Here is a 14,089-nt window from a genome sequence, read left to right as displayed (position 1 = left end):
ACCATTTATTAGCTCTGATTGGCTTATTACATACATTCTTATAAACAATTTATAATAATGTATATTATAAATAATGATACAAAAAATTGTTATTATATGTTTTCTGTTGTATCCGGTGGAAGTTTTCTTGTGTCTCTTCTATGTGTGTTTTTATTTCTGTTACTGTTGTCACGTTATCTTTTTTTTATAAGTTTTATATCAAATAATTGGAAATAGGATGTGGATTTTTTTTCTTCTTTTTCTAAATGATTAGTATCAGTATATGTGTGCGTGTGTGTGTTTGTTCAAATTGTGTTGTCAGTTGCGTGTCAATAAGTAATGTCAAACCTTTACTACCTTAGAAATTCTCCTGCCTAAAAAAGGTAAAATTCATACAGAAGAGGAGGGTACGTTTGAGATTCCCACTTTGAGGAAGACAACCAGAGTGATAAAGGAAGTGAAGGAGGAGCAGGAGATTATCAAACTGAAGAAGATTCCATCGGTTCCACCCAAAGAGGCTGAAGAAGAGGAAAAACCTCAGAAGGTTACCAAGACCACAATCTTTGAAGTTGAGGAGATGGTGCACAGAGAAGAGGATGTTGAGATGTCCGTCGCCACCAGGAGACCCGCTGAGGAGAGGAAACCTCGAGAGAAAGCAGATGTGGTGAAAAAGCCAGAAATTGTGAAGCCTAAAGAACAGGAACAGAAAGAAGCTCCTAAAGATGCATGGACCCGCCAGAAACCCATCCCAACCGATGAGAAACCAGAAGAGAAGATCTCTCTGAAGAAAACTCCCAAGGCACCAAAGGAAGAGGAACCTGCTCCGCCGAGTGCAGCCTTGAAGAAAGTGAAAAAATTGCCTTCAGATGAGGTAGAACCAGAGGTAATCAAACTAAAACCATTTGAAAAGCCTGTCAAACCAGCTGAGGAGCCTGATAAGGACAAGAAGGAGAGGCCAGACAGATACGCTGTACCTTTCCAGAAGCTAGAGAGGATCCCCAGAGAGGTGGAAACCAAAGAACCTCCCAAGAAAACAGAGAAAGCTCCTCCAGAGGTAAAGGAGCCACCAGCCAAGGTGCCAAAGCCAGTAGATAAAAAGAAAACTCCAGAAAAAGAGCCTGAGGGGGTCAAAGCGCCAACCAAGGTGAAGAAAATCCCACCACAGGAACAAGAGATAGAGAGCGTGAAGCTGAAGCCCTTCTCCAGGCCTTCCAAAGAGGCTGCAGAGCCTGAGAAGAAACCAGCAGAGGAGAAAGAGAGGAAGCCAGCCGATGAACTGCAGCGCCGCCGCACAAGTCCAGACGGAAAACCAAAAGAACGAGAGCCAGAGGTTACACCGAAGAAACCTGAGATCCCAGAAGCTCCAGAGAAGAAGCCGGAGAAGGTGTTGGAGGCGGCTCCAACAGAGAAGAAGGTTTCTCCTGTGCCGGTTTCTGTTAAGAAATCAGAAAAGGTTCCTGAAGAGCCCAAACCTCTGCAGCTGAAGAAAGGATTCATACCCAAAGCGAAAGAGGAGAAAGAGGAAGTGGCTCTGAAGCCTTTGGAGCAGCTCAAGAAGGTTGAGCTGAAAAAGACTCCATCACCAAAAGTTGAGAAGCTTAAAGAAGCAGTCCCTGTTGAGAAGAAGCTGAGTGTTGATAAACTCAAAAAGATTCCTAAAACGGTTTCACCGAGAGACTCCATCGAAGCTGTGACTCTCAAAAAGGTCCCAAAGAAGCCGTCACCAGAGGAGGCTGCAGAACCGGCAAAGCCTGGCAAAGGGAGGGTTCCTCTGGTGAAGGAGGTCTCTCCTGGAGCCGTGCAAATGAAGAAGGTCGCCACCCAGCCGGAGGAGGAGGTGTTTGAGGAGGAAGCCGAGGAAGAGGCGGAGCAGGAGGAAGAAGAGGCCTGGGGCTGGGAGCTGGTTCCCCGGGACAGTTACGGCTCTGAAGACTGGGAGGGAGAAGGAGAGGAAGGTGCTCTGGAGGTTCCAGGGGTCACCAGGAGAGGTGAGATGGTGGCGGCCCCAGAACGGCTGAGAAAAAAAACATTTCTTCATGCTCCTGAATAATCTCTACCCATTTCCACCATCATGCCTCCATCGTAATCGTCTCTACTTCATCATATCTTAAGTGTGATGCGATTTGGCTCATCTCTCGCTAGTATTTATGTTAATTATCATTCTGTTTGTCAAACTGGCTCGTCATTTCCATAGCTTTCTGTCATTTCTGTTATGTCATTTGTGTGTCTGTCATTTCAATATCATGCCATTCCCATCGGTCCAACGTGTGTTCTCATAGCATCTTTACCTTTCTGTTCATTATTCCATCTTTCATGGTGTAAAATCACTATAAAGTTTTTTATTATTTCATTTATTTACCATCACCATCACTTCATATTCACCTTTCCATCCGGGTGGACATTATATATCTCCCAGCACTAGCATGTTTATGGAGACTTTGACATATGATCACAGTGTGTGCAGGAAATTAATTTGCATTGTTTTCTAAACAGAGGGACAACCAGCAGAAGAAGCAGGAAGAGGTAGAGGTAGAGGGCTGAAACGTAAGTAAACCTATGAATTCTCAGCAGGAAAACCCTTGTATGTTCTACATCCTGTCTGGTGATGCCACAGGACTCTTCAAGAAATTCAAATGTCAACTTATTGTCTTAAATTTTGTATTTCAGCCAAGCAGACCCCGTCACCTGGAGAAGGCCGGGGCCGCGGCCTGAGGCCCGGAGGAAAAGGACCGTCACCACCAGATGAACCCTTCGGAGGATTCAAGCTCAAAGCCGTCCCTCTGAAGTTCATCAAGAAGCTTCAGGACATCGTGCTGCAGGAAGCCGAGTCCATCGGCTCGGCTGCGGTGTTTGAGTGTGAAGTCTCGCCCTCCACTGCCATCACTACATGGATGAAGGATGACTGTAACCTGCGCGAGAGTCCAAAGCACAAGTTCACTTCTGACGGCAAAGATCGCAAGTTGAACATTATTGATGTGCAGCTGTCCGACACCGGTGAATACACATGTATAGCCAAGAACGCCGGAAAGGAAATATCATGCACAGCCAAGCTCATTGTTGAAGGTATTTGTATCTTTATTTATGCCTTGATAGTTGCTGTTGTGAAGACCAGAAATAAAACCTCTCATGATTGTTTTTAAGTATTAGCAAATGTCAAATACCTCATTGCCTTTTTTAATCCCCTCACAGAGCTACCTGTGAAATGGATTAAGGAGCTTGAGGAGGAGACTTCAGCAATGAAGGGTCAGCCTCTGTATTTGACCTGTGAGTTGAACAAAGAGAGAGATGTGATATGGAAGAGGAACGGAGAGGTCCTGAAGAAGCAGGCCGGCAAGGTCCAGATCAATATCATCGGTATGCAGCACGCTGTGACCATCCAGAACTCCACGGAGGCCGACACGGGGCTCATCACCTGTGAAGTGTCCGGCCAGGAGGATGTCAAGACCTCAACGAATGTCAAAATCATTGGTGAGCAAAACAGGACATTGAACATATCACTAAACACAGTAGCACACATCAATACCAGTGGTTTATGTTAGATCTGGACAGAACTGGACAAGCTAGAGTTTGTAGTACCTTTGAGCACCACGTTTTGGCTCATTACTATTTAAAAGTACATAAGTCACATAAGAAATGTCACATAAGACATGTCATAATACGCTGATGACATGCAACGATATATATCTATTGTTCTGAACAATGTTTTACATCTTGATGTCATGAAGTAGATGCAACTAAATTCAGTTATCCATAATCACATCTTTGACGCTGCAAATACAGAATAGGAAGAACCTGAATTCTGTCCTTAAACATCATTTTAAACTGCAGTAATGTTAGAAAAGACTAAGCCTGTTTTGGCTCCTCTGTCCTGCCTTAGAATGCATGTAAGTACTATTTAGTATATTAATATGCACTTGGTGTCTGTAATGGTTAATGTTCCATTCCAATAGAAATCATCAAAGACTGGATTGTGAAACCGCTGAGAGACCAGCATGTGAAACCGAAGGCTGCTGCTACATTCAAATGCGAGCTCTTCAAGGACACCCCCAACTGGAAGTGGCTCAAAGGAGATACCGAGGTCACTCCTTCTGACAAGGTGGAGATCAAGAAGGATGGAAAGGAGCTGACGCTCACCATCAAGAACTGTCAGCCTGAGGACGTAGCAGAATACACCATGGAGGTGGAGGGACGCGTCTACACTGCCAAGCTCACACTTGGAGGTTTATCCATCTACCTACTTTACTTCCTATAACTTCAGCCCCTTAAACTCATTTTCTATGATTTGGTTGATATTAACGAGTACTGATTCAACCTCTTTCTCAGAGCGGGAGGCCGACATCCTGAAGCCCCTGGCCAGCGTTGAGGTGGTCGAGAAGGAAGATGCCAAGTTTGAGACAGAGATCTCTGAGGAGGATGTTCCAGGAGAATGGAAGCTCAAAGGAGAGGTTTTGACCAGATCCCCGGTATGACTTCATGGACTTGTTTGCCTAAAAATGTTACGATTCTTAATGCATGTATTTCTACTGCCATTTTCTTTACTTCATTTATGTAAATGTGCTGTGATGTATCCACCAGATGTGTGACATCCAAATGGAGGGTGGGGTGCGTAGACTCATTCTGAAAAACTGCCAGGTGGATCAGGCCGGAGAAGTGTCCTACCAGGCTCTTAACGCCATAACCAGCGCAATGCTCAACGTCAAAGGTAAGAAGAACTCCTGGTATCTGGGACCGGAATTACAAATGTACCATTATTTTAGGATATTAGCTGTAAAAATAAAGACGTAAGGTCTGTGGGAAATAAAATAAAGCCTTATGGCACTTGAGAGCAGACCTTAGATCTTTATTTAAGAGGGTTGAACAGTCAAGTTCATTATTTGTGCTTGTCTTTGAGACTTTATGCAGCCCGGAAAGAAGAGGAGCAATTCTGGTGTGGGATCCAAACTATTTCCTACGGTCGAAATGGTGTTCTGTTTGTGTTTTTCTGTTGTCAGTTCAATGGTAAATGTTCTATTTGTTGTCTGTTCACTGGAAAATGTTCTATTTGTTGTCTGTTCACTGGAAAATGTTCTATTTGTTGTCTGTTCACTGGAAAATGTTCTATTTGTCAGTTCACTGGTCTGTTGTTGATGACGGTCAATGATTTGTCAGATTCAACCTTGTGTGAAAATGTTCGTTGTGGTGTCCCTGTTGAGTACATTTGTATCATCTGTGGTTTAATGTTTTATGTTAAATCTACGTTCACTGGCCAGTTCATTAGTTAAACCAACACCATGCTCGTGAATGGGTCACTCCACCAGACATGGAATCACTAAGATTTAACCGCAGAACATGGAGTTCAGTTGCTATTTGATTTAATTAACGTTAAAGTTCACAGATGGTTGATTTAAACATGAGGTAAGTGGTGAAGAAAGAAGAATGAACTGAAGAATGACGATTCTACTCACATCCTGATGAAACTGATTGGTGCCAGCTGAACAAGATGAAAAGCTTCGGTGAATGTTTCATGAAGAACCCTCGTCACCAGCCAAGACATGACAGAACTTAAGCCTTCATCACATGGAGTCCTTCAACCCCGTGCTTCAAAGCAGGACGTATGTTTGAAAGATCCTGGGAATGCAAAGTGAGGTTGTTTTACTTAGATGACCTGAACAACCTGAAGATGTCTCCAATAGGTTTTCTGTAGGATTTGATGGGATTAGCTGTGTGTTCCATCAATGAGCCACAATCACATCTGCAACAAGAACGTCGTGGGTGTTTCACATAAATATCCCTTTGCTATGGTTCCACAAAGGAGTACTACCCAGGACTGCGTACTAGGGTGTACACAGTCAACTGGCCACTGACTGTAGACCATTGTACCTGTTGTTGTGTTTGTTGTTGTGTTTGTGGTCGTGTTGTTAATGTTCTGTCCCTGTGTCACCTTTTAACCCAGAAATCGAAATGGACTTTGTTGTCCCGCTGAAGGACATTTCAGTGCCTGAAAAGAAACAGGCAAAGTTTGAATGCACCATCACGAAGGATGTCAATAAGGTCATGTGGTACAGAGGGGACGACGTCATCACCACAGACCAAAAGTATGACATCATCGATGATGGAAAGAAGCATATGCTGATAATAAACTGCTGTGAATTTGATGACGAGGACGAATATACAATTGCGGTTTTGGGCAAAACGTCCACAGCTAGACTCACGGTGGAGGGTAAGTGCTGCCATTACTGGACCTCTATTATTATGACTCCATTGAGTTGGTTCTCTCCTCTTTCAAACTAACCCATATGGTTATGCTTTACTAATACAACTATAGGTATCAGGCTCAAATTTATCTCACCGATAAAGGACCAAACTGTGAAGGAAGGGAACACGGCTCGTTTTGAGCTGGAGCTCTCTCACGAGAACGTCCCCGTCACCTGGTACAAGAACGATGTTAAAATTCACCCGAGCAGAACCGTGTTCATTCACGTGGACGGAAAGAAACACGTGCTAGAAATGAAGGAAGTGACTCTAGATGATACTTGCCAGATTAAGGCTGAGGCCAAAGGAATTCCTTCCATGGCCAACCTGACGGTCATAGGTAAACCACCAATAATCCACCTGTCTTGTGTCTGTCCTCCTCTTCCAGTGTGTCTTCTTATTCCCCACAGATGTTTGTCCATGTTTGTGTTTATGCAGGTCAACAAAAAAACTCATTATGTATTTGTATGAAGTTTTTCTGTCTTCTGTGTCGTGAGAAATTCTGTCTCTATGTCGAGCATTTGTGTTCCTTGTCTTGTTTTACTGTCTTGTACTTTGTTTGCCATATGGACCATATATATATGTGTCTTGTACTGATGTTGTTCATGTTGTATGTGTCTAGTGCATGTGTTAAATATGTGTTGTACATGTGTCGTTTGTGTCTAGTACGTGTTGAATACGTGTTGTACATGTGCCTTGGAGAGTCACTCAAAAAATGTCCCCATTCCAGAGGGAGATGCGTACTTCACCGTTAAGCTGCAGGACTACACTGCAGTGGAAAAAGACCAGGTGGTTCTAGATTGCGAGCTCAGCAAAGACGTGGAAGTCATGTGGTACCACAGCGAGGCCGAGATCAAGATCTCTAAGATGGTGGCCATTAAGGCAGAGGGCAAACGCAGAACCCTCGTCATAAAGAAAGTCGGAGACAAAGATAAAGGACAATACGTATGTGACTGTGGAACTGACAAGACGACGGCGACGCTCCACATTGAAGGTAAAAAAAAAGACTTCCACCTTCTTGGCGCACCCATCCTTCATCTGCACCACCTCCTAACCAAACCTCGAGACCCATCGCCATCTTTGCTGTCACCTCTTTATTACCACTGTCATCCCGTGTATGTGGTCTCTCTCATCACTCATCAATCACAGACCCTTCTGAAAACGGTAGAAACACACTACAAGAGTTTAAGCTTTTTCAGAGATGGAAGCTCCGATGTATTGAACCCTGATTTTCACCATAATGTTGGAGATCCGTCCTCTCTTGTAGTGTTCTTCCACCGTAACCTTTGTTTGTCTCTATGTGCTATGAAGGGTCTTCATGGTTCCCCTACCAGAACCAACCCTCTTTGAAGTAACAAACCCCTTTATTGTTCTTCAGTATATTCTGAAGAACTGTGGCACCTCAATAATCTAATAGGTCCATATAGAACCAAATGGCTCCTCAGACGTTGTAGTTGTCTGTATTCGGCAGCAACATCTCCTCTGCTGGTCCACAGACGATCTTTGCTAAGCTGGATCATTAAAGTGTTAGAGCCAACACTGAGGGTCATTTGGTTGTTTATGGTCCTATGAAAAGGTTGCACAATAAAGGAGGTTTGTGTGTCGTGTCTGTTCCCATCTGCTGTCTTAGTATTTGTATTTGTTTGTACTGTGTTTGTGTTTTAATGTCAAGTTTGTCTGACCGCTTCAATAAGACTTTTGTCCCCTCTCTTAAACGTCAGCTCGCCACATCAAGGTGGTTCGGCCGGTCTACGGCGTTGAGGTGTTTGACGGAGAGACGGCTCGATTTGAGGTCGAGCTCAGTGAAGACGATGTCCACGGCCAATGGAAACTAAACGGAGAAGTTCTCAGTCCATCCGCCGTATGTCTCTTCAAAATACACCCCAGCAGATATTCTCTTAGCTTTGGTCTTGATCCGCTTTCATGTTGTTTTAAGCCAAACGTGGGTTTCGTTGTGATTTCACGTGTCAAACCTCTCAGGCTTGAGATGTGAATCATGAGAATGTTTCTCTCGTTAGCTAACAAATGACGGTGGATTGACCAGGGTCTTTTCTGTGAATCCTCGTGTTTTAACTGAAAAGTTTGTCGGTCGTCTGCAGGATGTTGAGATCGTGGAGGACGGTGCCAAACACACGCTGGTGTTGTACAACTGCAAAGTGCCTCTAACAGGCGAGGTGGTGTTTACTGCCGCCAACGCCAAGAGCTCTGCTAACCTGAAAGTGAAGGGTGAGCTTTCACGTCCTCAGCACTGTCCTCATGGTTCACTTCTTTGAAAATGAAAAGCTGGAGCTCACTGGTTCCTTCTGAAATCTTACTGTTTTCAGTTTTATGTTGAGTTGTTCTTGTCATCTTGGGGCGCTGCAGAACAAAACCTTGATACTGACTGTATCTGTCTGAATCAACAGAGCTCCCAGTCTCATTCATTACACCACTGACCGACCTGCACGTGTACGAAAAGGATGAGGCAAAGTTTGAGCTGGAAATTTCTAGAGAGCCTAAAAGCTTCCGTTGGCTGAAGGGATCTCAGGAGTTGTCAAATGATGATAAGTTTGAACTCCTGCTGGATGGAAAGAAACACACTCTTATTGTAAAATCTGCCAGATATGAAGACGAAGCCAAATACATGTTTGAGGCTGAAGATAAATGGACGTCTGGAAAGTTGATTATCAAAGGTAAATGTAGTGGTTCTGTTAGGCAGGAAAGCTGTGATGAGTTCTGGGCCGTTTGAACACATCATCACTGTTTATAATCGTTCTCTGTTTTTGTCTTTTAAACTGTGTAACAACTCTAGATTTAATTCCCTACATGTATATACATATAATTTCTGTTTGTCAGGTATTCGCCTCGAATTTATCAAGCCCATTAAAGACGTGACCGTGAAGGAGCGTGAAACCGCGGAGTTCAGCGTCGAACTCTCTCACGAAAAGATCCCGGTGGTCTGGTACAGAAACGACGTCCGTCTGCACCCCAGCAAGGTGGTGCACTTTACCGAGGACGGAAAAGTCCACACGCTGGCCTTCAAGGAGGTCACCATCGATGACACCTCCATGATCAAAGTGGAGGCCATGGGCAAGACCTCAGAGGCCATGCTCACCGTGCTCGGTCAGTAATATTTTGAGGTCTAACTTCCCAGAAATGATACCGAAGACTTGACCTCAGTATTGATGACGTTTTGGCCTCATTTGCTGATCCCCCATGTTTCTAAACTGTAGCTGGTTGTTACTGGTTTTGTCACGTGTCTTCTTGCAGAGGGCGACCTGTACTTCACAGTGAGGCTCCAGAACTACACCGCCGTCGAGAAGGACGAGGTGATTCTGTCCTGCGAGCTGAGCAAGGCCGCCGCCGAGGTCAGGTGGTTCAAAGACGGTAACGAAATCGTTCCCTCCAAGAACATTCTCCTCCAATCAGACGGCAAGAAGCGCACGATGGTGATCAAGAAGGCGGCGAAGAGCCACATGGGAGCGTACACCTGCGACTGTGGCACCGACAAAACCACCGCCGACCTGAACATCGAAGGTAATACCTGCTGCGATGAGGCCCCTCCCCCAGACCCTGATCAGGAATGGCCCCGCCCACCGCTGTTGACCGAAACCCCGCCTCTCTCTGGGCCGTCTCCCCTCCATCCTCCATCACTGTGTGCTGTTCTCTCACTCTGTTTGTGTGCATCTGCATTATAACTGTGTATAGGAACACTAATATGAACTCTGAAGAAATAATGGAGACATGAATATGTTAATGTCTCTTCACTCAGATGTTCATATGAGAGTCCATATACACCCCATAATATTCATATCATACTCATGTACATTTTTTTTATTTACTTATTTGTATAGAATTTATTTTACCTTATTACAAATATTTATATTTTTTCAGGAAATTACATGGTGCAATTTTACTACTTTTCCTGGGCAAGATATCTCCATTTGAAAGAAACTGAGAACCTAAATTACCCTTAATTCAAAGCAAAACTATGATTATGAAAGTAAGAGACCAAATTCAAAATTAAATAAAAAGCCAGCGAACAAACATAAAATCAATTTATAACAATGAAGTTTTTGTAAGCACATGTTATAATAATTAATCATTTGTTCTGCTAGTTTCTTAATGTGTATTACTGCTACTACCAACAATATTATTATTAATAAAGAAGTTGTAATGTTAGTTATATTTTCACAGTTTTTGTTTACTTTAACAGCTGAGAAAAATGTGTGACATTTTGATCCTTTCTGGTAGGAAAATCTTATAAAAAGAATTCATAAATGTCTTCATAAGCATTGATAATTCAGTTATAATGCTTTAAAGGAAACATTTATCAAGTATCTGTTGACAGTGTACAGATGTTTTATAGGTCTGAATTATTGTCAAGAGTTACTCATTGTCTTCTGCTTTTGCACAGACTGTAAGTCGCTCTGATTGAGAGCGTCAGCTGCTCGTCCAACATGTCACATGTCTTCATGTCTTCACTGTATGTCCTCATCAGACACAGAGTTGTCTGTTTCACTGTATACCATAATGTGAAACTGTTTTCACCTGATGTTCTGTGTTTTCTCTGGAGGATCTCAGTCAGCTCCACCTTCTCTTTGGTTTTCTCTAACGTCTTTTTAAACCTCTGCAGAGAGAGACATCAAGGTAGTCCGCCCGCTGTACAGCGTGGAGGTCACTGAGACTGAGACGGCCAAGTTTGAGACGGAGATTTCAGAGGAGGACCTCCATGCCACCTGGAAACTGAAGGGAGATATGCTCCACCCGTCTCCTGTAAGATTGAACGCAGATGAAATGAATACTACTTTATTCTGTGAAAACTGTTTTCTATGTGCACAGGATGAGATGAACAGATTCTGTGGATTGTTTGAATGTTGGATTTTTGTTCTCAGGATGTGGAGATCAAGGAGGAGGGAGCCCGACACATATTGATCATCTTTAACTGCAAAAAGGACATGGCTGGAAGTGTAGACTTCTCTGCAGCGAATGCCAAATCCTCAGCTCAGCTCAGGGTCAAAGGTGACAGAAATAACACGAACACAAACAACAGACAGTTTGTAAAACCTTTTGTTTTTAGTCAGCTTAAAATCCAGGAAAGTCTTCCTCTTTGCAGACGACACTGTGTTTTCTGTTTGGATCTGAGAGACTTCTCTAATCCTCTAATGAACGTTTACAGTTACTGTTACCTAGTTCAACAGATGTGGTTATTCTTTCATGAAGGAATTTACATGTTGATGTGAGAAACAGGAAATGCAGCGTCTGCTCTGTCCTGATTGGTTGGCCGAGAAAGAAAAGTGGTTGGCAGATTTACCATCTTTTAGAAGCTCTGGAAGCCCATAGAGGAATTTACTAAATTCATAATTTTAACTTGAAAATTAAACTGCAGTTTTCCTTTTAAAGTTTATAATGAAGTCCCCTGTGGGCTTCCATACATCACCACGTCTTCACTTACCGCTGAACCTTTGCACATTTAAACAATAATGAGGCACATAAATGAGGAAAGTTGAGAAAAAATGAATCGTGCACACTTCCAATATCTGCAGTAAAAAAAATGGTTATAACATTTTCTCAAAAAAATAGTCACTGAAAATGTTGCGGGAGAATTCTCTTAATAAAATAGTTAATCTGTTAATAAATAATCCAGTTTGAGGTCACGCTAGCTGTTTCCCCTGTTCCCAGTCTTTATGCTAAGCTAAGCTAACAGCTTCATATTGAATGTAAACATGAGAGGTATCAATCTAAGCATCTAACTTTTCGTTTTCTAGCAAATTGAAAACATTTCTTCAATTAATTACTGATCGACACTTTTAGGGTTTTACCAACAGGTCTGCCATTAAAGATTCATTTCATGTTGATTGTTAATAATAATCATAATTTCTATACATTCACAGAAGAATTTCACATTTCAGAGACGTGAGCTGCTGCAACAAAAATAGAGTGTAAAGATAAGAGCATCAGGAGAAACGAAGAGTTAAACGTTAACCCTTTAGATTCTGTCACATTTAGTCTTCTAAATGTCTTCTGCTAAACAACAAACTCTTCTCTTCCAACCAACGGCCCAACGTTACCGGCTCCAGATAGATTTAGTTGTGTTTTTGACTTATGAGCCGCTGAGAAACATAACAGGAATCATTTATTCTATACTGCAACAAAACCTCCATCTTCACAATTCTCTTCTTTAAGGACTTGTTTTATGCAACAACAACAAAATGAAGCCAATGAGGTTCGATGATCCTTTTGAAAAGTAATGGATTATTTCATTGATTTAATTAACTAACTGAAGATGAGAGTTGAATACTAGAGTTTAAGGAACACTTTTTAACAGTTACTTACTTTAGGATAAATACAAAATAATATAAGTAGAGACAAAGATGTTACACATTTAGTTTTAAAGGATAATCTTCAAATGACGGTGTTTGAGGGCCTTTAGGTAAAAATAGAGAAATTATGGAAACGAGGAAGAGTAATGAAAACTCAGAATTTGCTATATTAAAGAAAATTTATGAAAAAAAGTTTTGATGAGGATGATCCAACCTTGTAAAGTGAAACAATGTGGTTCTTTGTTAATTTATTACTTTAACCTTTTAAATTTTGCGTTTTTAACTCTGAATATTTCCCCCTTCCTCTTGCTCATAGTTAATTAATTTTTTTACCTACAATGTCCCTGATAAGTAGTCATATCTTCAACCAGTTTTTTTAATTTACCTTAACAATTGTGAAACACAATTATCTGAATTCAGTGAAGTAACAGTGCATAAAACGTTTTATATTTCTGTTAAAATGGAGATTGTCCAGCTGTCGGTCTGGTCCTTAGAGATGAAATGAACGGCTCTCAGCTGGCCGTCACTGTCACCAGCAGAGAGCCTTTAACTGTCTGTTAATAAGAGGCTTTAATTCAGGCATGTGAAGAAGCCGGCTGTAAATAGTTGATGCAGCTGGTTAATCTAAACTGGCATCGTGGACCTCATAACACAGCGGTAACATTACTGCTTCACGACACCAAACCTCGACAGAGACGTTTTCCTGCAGCGTGGCGTTGGGTAACTCCACATTCTCCTTTTCCAGGAAAAATGTCAGGACTCTGACTGACAGCAGCAGATTTAACTCCCCCTGATGGGTTTGGCAGAGGTGGGCTCTCAGCCAATCAGGGCCCTCGGTTATTTTAGAAACCACATGCCTTATCTAGAGCCGGTTGGCAGTGATTGGCAGGGGGAGGACACGACCCCGTCCCTCACTGGTTTCTGCAGGTCGCATGCTAATGAGCTAGCCCCCAATGCAAAGCCCCAGGGTGGCTGTCTCCAGTTGTCCTGAGGGCGTCCAGCGGCCTTCAGCTCAACCACACCATGAGGACCAGCCTCTGAGGATTAGCTGCTTCTCTCTGGATTTGTTGGATCTATTGACCTGTTTCAGGGGAGGGACTAACCATGTCTTCTCCCCAATCCAAAGCCCGAGTGATCGGCCTGGCGAGACCGCTGAACGACGCCACCGTGACCGCGGGGAGACCGCCACCTTCGAGTGCGAGCTGTCCTACGAGGGCATCGCCGTCGAGTGGTTCCTGGGGGGTTCAAAGCTGGAACCCAGCGACAGAGTAAGTCCCACAACAAGCATGACTCACTTCCTGACACACAACACCTGTTGACATGCAGACCCCCCTCGGGTCCAGGCCTCGTGGTTGGTTCTGGTCCAGATCCAGGGCTGGTGTCTCCCTGCTCCATTGTGAACCCAGCGTTCAGGTTTTCTGCTGCAGCTTGTCTTCATATAAGGGCCTGAGCTGCTGGAGGTTCAGGATTCCAGCTGAGCATTCGATCCTGGTTTTGAGACAACGCAGCGTTTCTCTGGGGTTATTTTTAACGGCTGCAGGAGGTTGAGGCTCGGGGCAGGTGGCAACAGGAGCCAT

General features: G+C 43.2%; 1 protein-coding gene across 1 annotated transcript in view; it reads left to right on the top strand.

Moving 5' to 3' along the window:
* ttn.2 (titin, tandem duplicate 2) overlaps nucleotides 1–14,089 on the top strand; it is a 201,248-nt gene that overhangs the window by 89,401 nt on the left and 97,758 nt on the right. Inside the window, 19 exon segments of the mRNA XM_054614804.1 lie at nucleotides 342–1,967; nucleotides 2,473–2,523; nucleotides 2,647–3,042; nucleotides 3,169–3,447; nucleotides 3,930–4,199; nucleotides 4,303–4,442; nucleotides 4,555–4,681; nucleotides 5,912–6,178; nucleotides 6,284–6,550; nucleotides 6,941–7,204; nucleotides 7,932–8,071; nucleotides 8,310–8,436; nucleotides 8,616–8,882; nucleotides 9,046–9,312; nucleotides 9,460–9,726; nucleotides 10,826–10,965; nucleotides 11,085–11,211; nucleotides 13,639–13,683; nucleotides 13,686–13,780. Coding sequence (XP_054470779.1) covers nucleotides 342–1,967; nucleotides 2,473–2,523; nucleotides 2,647–3,042; nucleotides 3,169–3,447; nucleotides 3,930–4,199; nucleotides 4,303–4,442; nucleotides 4,555–4,681; nucleotides 5,912–6,178; nucleotides 6,284–6,550; nucleotides 6,941–7,204; nucleotides 7,932–8,071; nucleotides 8,310–8,436; nucleotides 8,616–8,882; nucleotides 9,046–9,312; nucleotides 9,460–9,726; nucleotides 10,826–10,965; nucleotides 11,085–11,211; nucleotides 13,639–13,683; nucleotides 13,686–13,780 — 5,162 coding nt within the window.

This window comes from Anoplopoma fimbria, chromosome 16, assembly GCF_027596085.1.
Source record: "Anoplopoma fimbria isolate UVic2021 breed Golden Eagle Sablefish chromosome 16, Afim_UVic_2022, whole genome shotgun sequence".
Taxonomy (NCBI): Eukaryota; Metazoa; Chordata; class Actinopteri; order Perciformes; family Anoplopomatidae; genus Anoplopoma; species Anoplopoma fimbria.
Note: the sequence above shows the minus strand (reverse complement) of the source record. Positions and strands in the feature narration are given on the sequence as shown.